This window comes from Aspergillus nidulans, chromosome II, assembly GCF_000011425.1.
Source record: "Aspergillus nidulans FGSC A4 chromosome II".
Taxonomy (NCBI): Eukaryota; Fungi; Ascomycota; class Eurotiomycetes; order Eurotiales; family Aspergillaceae; genus Aspergillus; species Aspergillus nidulans.
Window position 1 is genome coordinate 2,761,482 of NC_066258.1, and position 13,803 is coordinate 2,775,284.

General features: G+C 51.3%; 5 protein-coding genes across 5 annotated transcripts, besides 1 other annotated feature; 2 read left to right on the forward strand and 3 right to left on the reverse strand.

Moving 5' to 3' along the window:
- Nucleotides 1–13,803: part of a sequence feature (contig 1.62 526..201480(-1)) that runs on past both edges of the window.
- Nucleotides 303–1,162, forward strand: ANIA_03872 (seipin co-factor family protein). Its single transcript, XM_656384.2, has one exon. The coding sequence runs from the start codon at nucleotides 324–326 to the stop codon at nucleotides 1,080–1,082; it is 759 nt and encodes a 252-aa protein (XP_661476.1). The 5' UTR covers nucleotides 303–323; the 3' UTR covers nucleotides 1,083–1,162.
- On the reverse strand, nucleotides 1,230–2,987 carry ANIA_03871 (ankyrin repeat domain-containing protein; the record flags this gene model as incomplete). Its single annotated transcript, XM_656383.1, has 1 exon — nucleotides 1,230–2,987. One exon carries the CDS (start codon nucleotides 2,985–2,987, stop codon nucleotides 1,230–1,232), a length of 1,758 nt encoding a protein of 585 aa, XP_661475.1.
- On the reverse strand, nucleotides 5,423–6,788 carry ANIA_03870 (FAD-dependent oxidoreductase; the record flags this gene model as incomplete). The annotated part of the gene is made up of 6 exons (XM_656382.2): nucleotides 5,423–5,696; nucleotides 5,751–5,776; nucleotides 5,817–5,831; nucleotides 6,003–6,186; nucleotides 6,276–6,428; nucleotides 6,484–6,788. The coding sequence occupies 6 exons, from the start codon at nucleotides 6,786–6,788 to the stop codon at nucleotides 5,423–5,425; spliced, it is 957 nt and encodes a 318-aa protein (XP_661474.2).
- Nucleotides 7,523–10,452, forward strand: erg12 (mevalonate kinase; the record flags this gene model as incomplete). The annotated part of the gene is made up of 6 exons (XM_656381.1): nucleotides 7,523–7,586; nucleotides 7,708–7,864; nucleotides 7,894–7,951; nucleotides 8,272–8,325; nucleotides 8,436–8,547; nucleotides 8,690–10,452. The coding sequence occupies 6 exons, from the start codon at nucleotides 7,523–7,525 to the stop codon at nucleotides 10,450–10,452; spliced, it is 2,208 nt and encodes a 735-aa protein (XP_661473.1).
- Nucleotides 11,081–13,212, reverse strand: ANIA_03868 (uncharacterized protein; the record flags this gene model as incomplete). Its single annotated transcript, XM_656380.1, has 2 exons — nucleotides 11,081–13,105; nucleotides 13,159–13,212. 2 exons carry the CDS (start codon nucleotides 13,210–13,212, stop codon nucleotides 11,081–11,083), a joined length of 2,079 nt encoding a protein of 692 aa, XP_661472.1.

Here is a 13,803-nt window from a genome sequence, read left to right on the forward strand (position 1 = left end):
ACCAGCTCGAGGTCCCACTCGCAATCCACAGCAATTATTCAGCGAATTTGATGGAACTGTTTTGATCATTAGCCGTTGGCCTTTGGTTGGTTTCGTGGTTCTTTATAGATACCAAAGCTATACTCCGATTGGCGTTATTAGATCCCTGCACAACGGCTATATCAAGGGCATTATGTACAACGCCTGGGCTGCATCCACCGACGTCATTAGCAGCCATTGTATGATATAAACTCGAAACACATCAACCTCTCTCCTTTTCTCCTTTCTCCTTTTCTCTCTTAAGATTCTGAGGATACTAAATCACCATCTTGAAAGGACTCAAAATGTCCCTCAACACTGTAACTTCCGGTCTCGGCGCCCCAGTGAGCCAAGCCACAAACACTGTGCAGAACGCCGGCGACCAGGCCACGAAACCAGTCACCAAGACAGTCAATGAGACAGCGAACGAGACAACTAAGCCAATCACCAAGACCGTCAACGACACGACCTCTAGTCTCCCGGGTACATTCCCTAAAGATGAGCCGCCCACGAACCAGAAGAACAACGTCACGATCCCTTCTTTCAGTGACCTCTGGGCCTCCTTCATCGCCTGGATGAAGGGCCTTATTCCCCGGGGAGTAGACATCTTTGAAGCCGCCGTCCGCCGCTTTATCCTATGGCTCATCCCGCCTGAGCGGCAAGCGAAGCTGTACCAGGCGAGTATGGAGCACCCGATCGCTGCGACGTTCGTGACGTGCCAGCTGCTTTGCGTGGGGATCCCATTAATACTCTTCATTGCGGGGACATTACTCTTTGCTGCCGTTGCGCTATTGGTGTGGGTTGTGTTGTCGATTTTACTCCTCGGGCCACTTATGCTGGTGGCCAGTCTGATGGGGGTCTCGCTCTGGGGATGGGGCTGGTTTGTGTTTGGGCTGGTCAGGTGGTTGGACCGATTGCTGCTTGGGGGAATGATGGAGCGGTATTGGCAGGCACAGATTGCGCAGCAAAAGGCAGAGGAGGACCAAGAGAAAGAAACGGAAGGCACGGGCGAGGGAGAGGGAGAGGCTCAGAAGGAGACGAATGAGGAGAAGAGGGATGGCTAGGCTGTTCTGACCTTGATTCTGCTGAACCGCTGTCTACTTATATGTGATTTTTATCGAGTATGGAAAAAAATTGGCGTCATCCAGCCCTACGCAGAGGTATTGATCTCTTTCTCAAAGAAAACCCTTGTTATATTGCAATCTGTATACTTAGTAGTGCTGGGTACGCTCATAGAGCTGGATTGAGAGACCAAGGTCTTGATTGATTCGGCGATTAAACTCGCGGCAGTCATCACAGACTTTATAAGAAGGCGCAGTGATCAGTATGGTAGCCCGCTTCAAGATGTTCGTTGGCGCCCTTTCTGACAGGCGATTCAGGCGCTCATGTAGCTTCCAGTTGTCCTCGCACTTCTGTATTTCTTTTTCTTTCCTCAAGAGCTGCACGACTTCCCGCTGGCCTTTGAGGGTGACAAGCTCTCGGTCGATGGTTGCAACTTCTTCTTTCAGCTGTTTGACCAATCCCTCGTCGTACTCATTCCCAAGCAAACGGTCGTCCTTGTCCAAAAGCTGTAAGTCAAGCTCTTTCTTATCCTTCCGCAATTGGTCAAACTTGCGTACGTCGGGATATCTATCCACCATGACACTGATTTCGTGCTCTAGGTGCTCAATCCTTTTGAAGAATTGCGGATTCTGGGTTTTATCTTCCTGCAGGAAAACATGTCGGTCGATGAAATAAGCGATCAGCTGTTTTTCTGCGTGTGACGCGTAGAACTTCCCGGGTTGACCCTGGTCATAGCGATCATCAAGACGTAGGTTATGGCCCACAATCTTAGATATTTTCATCACCCTCTCTGTCAAATACCTGCCTTCGTCGTGAGCCCAGCCGCTCATGGAAGCTTTGGGAGGAAAATATCCGTCTCTTTCCAGCACAGCAACAGTTTTTCGTGACCTCGGCATAGAGTAATAGGAAATCAACAAATCATCAGAAGACCTTCGAAAGAAATTTTCGTCAAGCTCGAACATTCTGGCATGATTATCTGTTCCACTCCCAGACTGCCCTCCCTCAAGAATCCGCGCAATCTCTCGCCGGTCTGCGTCTCGATTAACGACATCCTCGTTGTAGAGGGGTTTTTGAGAGGAATCACCCAATGCTCCGCCTGCGGCTATGTGCCTCTCGTCGCGATTCTGACGGGTCGGTTGAGCAAGGTCCAAAGCTCTCTTCTTGTTGGTGTCACGCAGGGTTTTATTAGCTCCATGAGAAAGGAGTATTTCCACCGTCTCAAGCCTCCCCCAGAGAGCGGCTTCCATGAGCGCTGTTCTTCCGTTATTGTTGCTAGCATTCACTTCAGCGCCATTCTCTAAGAGGAGAGAAACCATGGCCGGAGTTCGCTCCCTCGAGGCCATAATGAGGCATGTATCCCCTTCTGTGTCTTTCCCGTGGAGGAAAATAGACTTGTCAGGCGATGTTTCCAGGTAATGTTTTACCCGCTTCACGTCGCCCATGCAGCAGTCTGAGATAGCATGCAAGATACGCCGCTGCGTAAATGGTTCTTGAACTTCCATTTGTATGGTGATCTCCTCTGTGGAATGGTCAAAGAATACCTCCTTCTTTGTATCTGTCAGGGCCAAGTAGGAGAGTAAACTGGTCAAGGACGCCTCGTCATCGGACTCCTCCTTTTCGTCTTCTTGTAAGTCCATAAGAGTTCGAATATTGACAAAGCGAGCTTTCGGTTTATCGATTTCATAGTCCACAGGAAAGCTGCACTCATATGGAGGTCTCGTGGTGGCAAATGCACAATGCGGTACACGTGAGGTACGTGGATAGTCCCTGGAGACAACCGTCGATGTGCTGCTGCTAGAATTCAACCCGTGGCGATGAAGTTCCTCACAATAAGGACATCGAACACAGAATTGCTCGTCAGTCCACCAGACGACCTCAGCGAGCGGTTGGGTTCGAACGGAGGACATTTTCTTTTTCTGTTGTGATAACCTAGTATCTCGTTCTCTAGCAAGGTGCAGAGAGGGGCGATTTAGCAAGTTTAAGTATTCCAGGAGATGCAGTTTCCGTGTGATTCAAATTGAGGACAACTGGGCAGGAATGTCCCATAGCAGAGGCAAGGCTGACCTCCGCGGCGGAATCCGCCTCTGGTAAGTTGGCCGTGGCACTGTTTTAATGCATAAAGCGCAGCAACGCACGGAAATTCACTAGCTGAAGAACGAAAAGGCGAAGTAGTGACAGGTCAATAGTTAGTTATCGCGAACAAGGCTGCCATATTACATAGCTGACTTTAGCCTCGCGGTCAGCCTCAAAGTAGGTTCTCTGGCACGGCACAGCAGATATCCCTGAAGAGAGCATCAGCCTGCAATACCAGAAAGCAACATGAAAGAGTAAGTCACTCTCTAATTCCGTAGGCTTACTTTACGTAAACGGCATTAACCACCCCAGCTCCCTTACCGCATCCATTCAAAAGTTCAACTTTCACTCTCTTCGTCACGCGCACTGTCCAGACCCAAATCCCTCCGCTTCCAGATCGCCTTCACAGCGGCCATGGTGGACGGAACATTACTGACAGGTTTATTAGCATTTAGGACGGAGAGCCACTCTAGGACCTGGATGCGCCCTTCCTCCAGAACCACGCAACTAGCTATGAAGAGTGCCCACATCGGATAAGGAAGAAATCCAAGCAAAGGGTCCTTGCGTTTTGTGTATCTGTGCAAGAGTCGAGAGCAGATTGGGGAAGCAGGTATTTTGGATAATTTCGTGTGAACATTTGGCAAGGACGTGATGAAGGTAGATCGAGGTGGCAGATTGGAAGGCTGACGCGAGGAGATTCATAATGTGCGGATCTTCTTTGTCGGTCATCGAGTACGCGATACATCTCTCAAGGTAGCTGAGTCGATGCACGAGGTTAACAAATCCATGAGCCATGGTTGTGACGTTCGTATGCCGTCTTCGAGATAGCCTGGTTATGCAAGAAATAATATCTAGTAGTTCTGGAGACAGACCCATGCAAGGGTCTATTTTCGTTGATCTGTAACTTGTAAGAAAAGGAAAGATGGCACGGATTTCGGTCGACCACTCGAGGCTGCTGGGGTATCTAAGTCCATTGCTGCACCTTGCGTGTGCTGTGGTGCCTAGGAATGTCCCTTTTCTAGGAAGAAGCTATACACCAGCTCCAAAACTTCCCGACTAAAGACTTCTCGGCACGCAGTACCACTAGTACTGGGATAGAACTTGATGATCATCAGTGCACCGTTCATATGGTATGTCCACTCTCTGATACTCCCGCTTGCTATCTCTAAGAGGCAATGAAACACGACGAGAAGCAGGAGAGCATCTCGCTCGCACTTAGTCCGGCCTAGAGAAATTGCTTTGACTTGTGAATCCTGTGCAACCATGTCATGGAGGAATATCAGTGACTGGCATTTGCGGGTGAGTATTATCTGGTCGTATCGGGAAACGTCTTGGCTTGCACATTGGTTTCGGAGGATATGCGCTGCCCATGCAATAGCCATTTGGAGCAGTCCTTCCGATTGAAAGCACAATGGGAGGATTTTTGAGCGCCAGGGGTTCTCATGGCCGACTAGAGATCGCCGGATTGTGCAGGTATGGGCGACTAATATATGGTCAGCGAAACGATAGTTTGGAAATAATGGGGGCGATGGACAATAGTCAAAGAAGAACCAGTCAACCTCTGCCCGTAGAGACACTGTGATTTGGAGAAGGGTGTTACGATTGACGCAGTGGGCGAGCCGTCTAACTCTGCCCCACGGCTGTGACACCGGTATTGGACTGAACCCTCGTATATGCAGCGAACATCATCGGATGTAGTGTTAAGCCAGTAACGAGCGACATGTGGCCCAGGAGGAAGTAAATAATGCGTCCCGCCAGATGGACGCCTCGTTCCTCCCCCAAACGAGATGCCCATCGAATTGGCTTCATGCTCCCAGAGAAGACGGATGCAATAGTGACAGGGCAGTCCGCGCTTGAGACACTCACTGTAAGACGGCTTCTCCTCTGATTTCACTCTCTTAACAGCTGCACTGCTTCGATCATGTTGGCTGATTACCATCGCATCGTCGCCGTCGCTCTGAGAAGAATGTTAGATCCTGCAAGCACGATATAGGCTAACACTAAACACGATACATACTCTTGCAACTCCAGCATCCTAATCTCGTGCGTCGAATACTTGACTTTGGAGGTCCCATTACGAAGCGATAGTTAGGAGAGAAAAAAGATAAAGTGGGGATCTGGGAATCTGAGAGGTATATGGAGCAGTCACGAGTAAGGACTGGCACAGGATACACTAGTTCTATTACACCAAGCCTTCTACCCGATTGGAGAAACCAGCGCAGGTATTGATAAAGATAAGGCTAAATACACGTTCGCTCATAGAGAACTCTTAACTCGCCCCACCCAAGCATACAGTATCATTCAAATCCTCTGGTTTTTCCGGATGAGGATTCGTAGTGTAGTCCGAAAGCTCAAGGCCAGGCCACCATCTCCACTTCTTCGCGATTTCCGGGTCCAGCGTCCCCTCTAACATCTCTACAAGGTACTTTCCGATAACGGGGAGGAACTTGAATCCATGCGCGGAGCCGCCTATTGCGATGTCGAGATTCTTGTGCCGCAGATGGGGTGTGATCAGGAAGTGGTAGTCGGCCATGTCCCCGTCCCTAGAATGATTAAGTCAGTGCTTGAATATAGCTCGACGATTAGAGCTGACGAACCAGCAAATTCGAGTCTCAATCCATTCCTGATGAGCGGCTTAGGCACGCACGTCTCCATCCACTTACGAAGCCGAGCTTCAACTACAACAGGTGTCCCATCCTTAGGGTTGTCGGAACGGTATCAGGGAAGTGATATTCCCATTGAAGGATTTGGCGTTGTTAGTAACGAAATGGACTGCACCAATTTGCATGATCCCATCCTCCTGGGGCGGGAAAAGGATGCCTAGTAGTTTGTTAGCGCTTTCCTGATACACCGCCGCAGTGACGTGCCTCCTTCATATGATCAAGAATAGGCATGTCGATAAACTCATCGACCTCATCTGGCGTAAGTTGAATATGGCCCACCACATGACCCTTCGCCACAATCTGATTCTCCAGGTCCAACGAACTCCCGGTGGCGGCACCAGCAGCCAGGATAATCTTACTGCCAAATAAGCTGTGCCATCGGCACATTTTACGTCGACACAAGTTTGATTGTCGTCGTAAAGTAGATGCTTTGCATATCCGGCACTGCCAGAAACATACCTCACTCCGGCATCTATAGCCTTCTGAGCCATTCTAACAATTCCCTCGCGTGCATTCACCCAAGCAGCGTTCGGAGACCAGAACGATTTCCAGCCTTCCAAGTCTCCGCTCATGATTGGCCATTTTTCATGGATTTCTTCCGTAAGACACGAGCTTTGGAGGTTCAACTCCTAGTGCTTTTGCACTTCTCATTGATGCCTCCACAAACGGCGTCGAGCGGTCCGTCGCCCCAATAATCCAACCGCTGGGATGGTATAGTGCCGCAAATAGGCCGTTTGGACCGCGCCAGATGTCTCTAGCATCGCTGGCTAACTTGGTGCACAGGGGCTCAGGGTATTCGGTGCGGACGACTTTGTTGATGTCGTTGCCGGCGGCCTCAGAGGAGGGGATGGGAAAGCGATCGAGAACAGTAACCTTGGTGTAGCCCTTTATCGAGAGATGGTACGCGGTACTTGTACCGAAAGTCCCGCCTCCAATCACGATTATCGGCTGAGTGAGCTGCGAGAGGACCATAGTGTATTGGACTATGAAATAACAAAGATCCGGGCTGCTGTCTCCTTTGTCGTTTTTATATTCTCTTCATTGAAACCGGAAAACGAAGGCTATGCCTCATGGCAGGTCGACGCGCCGATTCATGAGTATAGATTCAGCAAAAGTGGTTAGAACATTACCCCAACCAGTGGCGATAGGGCTAATCCACCAATATCTCTGTTCAGATAGAGTCAGACCTGCAAAAGTTGGAGTAACAATATTCAGCGGCGATCCGACCTGCCTCTATTTTGCCATTATCTTGGCTGGTGTCGGATAACACTCTAGCACTGTACCAATGGTGATATCAGTGGGTTTCATATCGAATTGATGTTGCTACTCTGTGCAAATATAAGGACACCGGCGGTGCCACCTCTAAGTCAGTGTGTATTCAACTCCATCCCATCGGGCATGTTGCAGTCCAAGAACACCAAAGCGGGCCTGACTAGTTCCGTGGCTCACATTAATGCAGACAGCGACGTAGGGCAGATAGTTGAGGTGCAGAGCGATCCGGGCCTCCCCCGGAACTTTACTCCTCGACAGATCCACGTATGTCTCGGTCTGCCTTCCCACAGAGTACAGGTCTAACGCATTTATAGGTGATCTCCCTCGGAGGCCAGATCGGGCCCGGACTATTCATTTCAACCCCAAAGCCCAGAACGATCCTCTATTCAGTGAGATCTATGCTTGAGGGTGGCTCTTTGGCCGTTGCCTCCAATATGGCTTCTTACTTGCTGTTGCTTCTTCATCGGGACTTCGTTCTATCTTGCCTTGTACCCTATTGTAAGTCTGGCCGCCCCTCTTTGAAACCGAAGCTAATCCATTCATCAGGGATCGGATACGCCATCCGCGTTGTATTTCTTTGAATATATGTTCGTCATAATCTTGATCGTTCTCACTGCAGTTGGCTACAAGCTGACATACCGCACGAAGTTTTGTGATCCCCGGACGGTCGATCTGCAGCCGGGACGAAGGCCTCTAGGTGTCAAGGAGATCAAGGAACTCGACGATTATAAGAGTATTGCCCCCTGGAGGGAATCCGTTTCTTTCGTGCAATTGTGGTAGTTTTGCCTTTGAACCAGATCCCCAGCCGAGAACGAGCGATGTATACGAGGATCGATCTGGAGCTGCTCCAGCCACAGTACAACGTAAGGCTGTGACTAGCGTAGGTAGATCAACGGCCTGTTGCATTAGCTTCTCTTGTCTTGTATATCGTGGCTTTACATCTCGGAAAGTTGTACGTGGGTTGCCGGTCCCGCATCCCGACCTGGTCGTTGTCCTGAATAGACAAATGGCCTCGACTGCATGATCAACCGGCCTTTCCTCATATCGGGCTGGGGGGAGATCCAGGTATTATCGGACTCCGACGCTATGGGATTGGCCACTGGGCCCGCTCTCCGATCTGGTCTTGGATGAACGCCAACCGAATGCACGAACGAGCCTTTCCTGGTGTGATATTGTCATGTAGACGTCGTGTCCTGTGACTGCTGTCAGCTTCAGGTGCAGGAATCCCGGTGAAATGGTAAGCAGCGAGATCGTCGCCGGACTAATTGCAGGCTCCGGTGATAGCAACTTCACGGGTTCAATCCAGAACTCGCAGGATCGTTTCTGCACTAGAACTGATACAGTTAGTCCTGCCATTCGGGAGACGATGCCGTTGAGAGAGCGACAGGGACGATGGACAATCGAATACGAGCACGTCTGACTAAAAGGAGATACCTTGACCATGATTGGTGGTCGCTCTGTAAGTTACGGGCAGTGACCCCAGATTACCAAAATTACGAGTGATAGGACACCCGCTTTCTTCTTTTGGCTGAGGCGCGGCGAGCTGACGAGCCTCCAATTTCTCCCTTCCAGGCGGACTCTCCTTGAGTGGCCCTTTGCAGCTTCTTCTACACGTTCTCTCGTCCGTCTCGGCGTCATTCTTCAGCTCTGCGCTGTCCTGCTCCCTTCATTCCGTCTGACCGCCAGCCAGTCATGGTCGCTGCCCGATCACATTAATACCCCTGTCTTCTGCTCTCACTCGTTGCTTCCAGCCGCTCGAACCTCGTACGACCTGTCCCTAAAGCTAATCGAGCCGTATACACTCAGCACAGCTTCCGACATGACCTCACTGTTACCTGTCCGCCCTCGCTCAGTCCGGCCAACTGCCCCCGTAACTATCAGCGACGACCACGAAAGCTCCGACGCTTCGACTATCCCTTCTCCTTCCACCACAACCAGCTCCAGGAGCTTCTCCAACCCATCGACGACGCCAGATCAGAAGAGAATCAAGATGCAGCGGAAACAATCGTCTCCATTGGCTCCGGCCTTTATGGTGTCCGCCCCGGGAAAGGTTATTGTGTACGGCGAGCATGCCGTCGTGCACGGCAAGGCCGCAATGGCCGCAGCCATCTCTCTCCGCTCATATCTCCTTGTCACCACTCTCAGCAAGTCGCAGCGCACGATCACTCTGAATTTCCGCGATACAAACTTGAATCACACTTGGGATATCGATCAATTGCCCTGGGATCTTTTCCACCACCCGTCAAAGAAGAAGTATTACTACGACCTCGTCACCACTCTTGATCAGGAGCTCTACGATGCGATTCAGCCCCACGTCGAAGATATTTCCCCAGATGCCCCCGAGGAGATGCGCAAAATCCACAAGCGATCCGCGAGCGCGTTTCTCTACCTTTTCCTTTCACTAGGCTCTCCACAGAGCGCGGGCGCCATCTACACCCTGCGATCTACAATTCCGATCGGTGCTGGTTTAGGGAGCAGTGCGAGTGTCTGCGTATGCATGAGCGCTGCGCTACTTGTCCAGATCCGAACCCTTGCCGGTCCTCACCCCGATCAACCCCCAGATGAAGCAGAGGTCCAGATTGAGCGGATCAATCGCTGGGCCTTTGTCGGTGAGATGTGCATTCACGGAAACCCCAGCGGGGTAGACAACACGGTGTCCGCGGGCGGAAAAGCCGTGATTTTCAGACGGGGAGATTATTCCAAGCCGCCCTCCGTCACCTCCCTGCCCACCTTCCCGGAACTCCCGCTGCTCCTTGTCGACACGCGACAGGGCCGCTCCACTGCCGTTGAAGTCGCTAAAGTGGGAGCTTTGCGAAAAGAATGGCCAGTGGTAACCGAATCGATCCTTGATGCGATTGACAATGTAACCGCATCCGCCGAGAAAGTTATCCGAGAACCTAACCCTGAGGGCTTGTCTGAGAAAACTCTTCAGCAATTAGGCACCCTGATCCGGATCAACCATGGCTTTCTTGTCTCTCTTGGCGTATCCCATCCGCGACTAGAACGAATCCGCGAGCTCGTGGATTACGCCGACATTGGCTGGACGAAGTTGACCGGCGCTGGCGGTGGTGGCTGTGCGATTACCTTGTTGCGCCCTGACCTAAATGATGATTCTCTCCGCCAACTTAAGAGTCAACTTCAGGACGAGAACTTTGGCATATACGAGACTACCCTTGGCGGTGACGGAGTGGGCGTGCTTTGGCCTGCTGTCCTCCGCAACGGAACCGACGAAGAAGGCGGCGAGGAGATTGACCAGCAAAAGTTTGAAAATGCCGTCGGCACCGAGGGTATTGAGCGTCTTGTTGGCGTTGGTGTCCAGGAGAAACGCGAGGGCTGGAAGTTCTGGAAGCGAGCTGTTGCTTGACGTTCCTTTTCACCCTAGCGTTCTACCCCTGCTACACTTGCCCATACTTCCCCATTCTCAACCCTTATACTACCATTTGCGCCCATATTATTTAATCCGCCCTAATCGCCTCTATCTACTCTTCTCTTCATGTATAGTTTATAGCCTCATGGCACCGTGTGCATACTCTTTCTTTCGCCTTGTTCTTTTCCCCCCCGTTTTTTTTGCCTAGTCTTTCCATTTGCATTCGGATGCGGTGTTCTGTCGGTTCTAGCATATAGTGTATGGTACGTTGATTTGAAGGAGTGCGGGAGTGCTCTGTCTGACTTCGATGGATGTCCGTCCTATTTCGTATACTACATCCAATGATAACTTGCCATACTGCAATAACCAGCGAAAACCTCGTACCATAGTGAGAAAATGACTTACGATTTGCTGTTTCACGCCGTACATTCAATAATAATATCATGTCATGTCATGTCCTTCGTCAAGATGTGCCAACAGGTAGGCTCAAGCAGGGTAAATACAAGTCATAAACCCCCTGAATTATATCACTGGCCATTCCCCGAGACCAAAACGCCATTATCTGCCTGCTAGACAAACCAACCGAATGCAGACCCAGTAAACCGCATCAATTACTCCTCCCCGCCTACCCCATCGTTGTTTCCCACCCCTTCTCGATCATAACATCCATCCAATAGACATCTTTATCGCCCGCATCCATCCGCCGCCAGACCTCATTAACCAGGTCAAGACAAACAGTAATCGGTTTCGGCGGCAGCACATACTGAAGTGACGTGAGGCGCCCAAGAATAAACCTCCTTGTCCTTGAGACGTCGAGGGCATGCGAGGAAACGCAGGGGCCATTCCCGTTGGCTGAGAGAGCGAGAGGGTCGGAGGAAGATGGAGGGAGACGGAGCTCGCTGCTGGAGGCGACAAGGAGGAGGGGCTGTAAGCAGCGGGTACGGGATTCGAGAGGTATGGATTTTAGGCGGGAGAGAGTTGTCAGGGCAAATTCGGTGAGCCAGGAGTCGTAGTAGGTAGGCGAGGATTGGTCTGGGGGTGGCTGTGGGCTAGGCGATGGTTGTGTGCAGGTTTCGTTGAGCCAGGGGTGGAATGGGTATCGTGTTGCTGAAGTTGTGGGGTGGGATTGCTGTGTAGGTGAATGGTGGTGTTGCTGTTGAACGGGAAGTCGCCGCTGCAGGAGATCGGGGAATGCACGGTAGAGTTGTAGCAGGCCTGTACAGCGGTAAACTTCGGCCATGGTAAGGAGATGCCAGACAGGGGTTTCGTCGTCCCCTGGACTGACAATTTCCGCTTCTGTGGGATGAGCGAGGGATAGGAGCCGTTCTTCGAGTTCTCGGGCTTTTTCGAGAGCTACCTGAGCGTTGACGATGTCGACTTGACATGTGAACCTTCGAGTTCGGATCCGTTTGCGCTCTGCTCTCACAAGTCGGCCAGCCTCCTGGACAGTAAACTGGGTGTCGCGCGCGATGCCTGTCCAGGGATGGGGTACGCGCTGCAAGACGAGGGAATCGGCTGTGCTGGAATTTGTTTTAGGCGCTGGTAGGACGGCCGCGTCGTCAGCGACGAAAGAAAGGAGCATCTCCCAATACACTAGAGCTTCCTCGAAGAACTGGTAGTTGTTACCGCGGTTCGTTGGGTTCGCTGCCTTGGCCAGGGCAGCATTATCCAAATGTCGTCGTAGATGGTTGAAGTAAGGAATGCCGAGATCTTTCGGGTCATGCCAGCTGGCGGTTTGTCCGAGCATAAGCAGAGCAAGCAGGGATTTGTCGTCCATGGTCGTCTCTTTGCTGATTATCTCAATGGCCTCGTTGCGCAGCTTCTTCCCCATAGGACCGAATTGCGGGAAGTCGTTAACAAGGGTAGCGGCAGCCATGCTCTGCATTGTGCGACACATGGCTAAGGAGGATCCCCAAAGACGAGAGACGGTAGAACGGAAAGGGTTCATCTGACTGTCATAGCTAGAGAATAGGGCAGCGACCTCTTTGAAATAATACTCAATTAGAGTCCATGACGGATTGTTCAACGGCTGCGGGATTGACGTGAGATCCCGCGGGGCCGGCCGAGAAGGCACGCCAGACGGCGGGGGGTAATGACGGACAATGTTCGAAGGGTCGAAGCCTGGGAAGTCTCGGGGCTGGTTCTGGAGCGCAGGGGCGGCTAACGAGAAGAAAGCCCAAGGGTCCGAGCCCAAACTTGCTGGCGAGGCAAATTCCATGGCCGAGGCATTAGCTGCCTGGTCTCCAGCAGATACCGCTGAATTGGGCGAGGTAGGACATAGATCGGTCAGCTCTGGTAAAGATCCAGGCTCCTGTAAATCCCAGAGGTCATCTATATCGTTGGCATCGTCGCCAACGAGGCCATCTAAGTCGGGAAGCTTGTAGTCATCTGAGGGCAGGGGAGACCGGTGCAAGTCGAGACAGTTCTCTGAGTGGTTTTGCGGCTGAGATTGGGGCAACTGATCTGCCTTTCTAGGAGATAGAAATTCGGGTACAAATTGGACCTGGTCATTATCCGTGGCTGGCTCCAGGCCACCATCTCCAGCAGATGCCTGATTAGAAACCCAGCGCAGCGTTTTGACGTATCCAGGACACCTTACGCCCAGACGAACGCAGCGGCTGCAGTAAGGCTTCTCTTCCCCACATTTCACCTAATGAGAATGGGTTAGTCTCAAACTAAAGTCTAGGAAGTTGAAGGACGAACTCGCTTGCTCTTACACCGCGCACAACCGTTGCGGGACTTCTTGACGCGACGCATCTTTATCACTGAAAAATGTAGCCAAATAGGGAATCTAGATGAAGAAAGGAGAAACGCGCATCTTTACAAGGCAGAGAGAGGCAAAGAAAGAGGAGAAATTGGAGAGAGGTGATCTCCAAGCTTGGCTCCGCTGCCAGGAGCGAACTGTCGGGAAGCGATCCCTATCACATTGCGGGGTCGACAACTGGCATTGGCAGATAAGGCTGAGGTCGAATCACGATCAGTGCCGTCGAACTTGACCTGATAATCCGCCGGGATTGATCGGTCAGGGTCGAGACTCGGATTCGGCGAGACAATGAGGCTGGTTTATCATTATTAGGCTGGAATCGAGGTTATTCAAGGCAGGCGGGGGTCACGGGATCCCAAGCCTCCCCAGACCTCACCTTCAGTAGCCGTATGAATACAGAATACGCCTATCCTGAATCAAATCACAATTTCTAGCCATATCAATATGAACTTTGTCAATTCTTGTCCAGCTATGCTCGATTGTTGCGTCGTTTATATTGTTCTTGTTGTTTCTGCCTTAGGCCGCCATCCCCACCTCAACTTCACGAAATTGATCACCACAACTTCCATCGCTTGTTCTCCTCA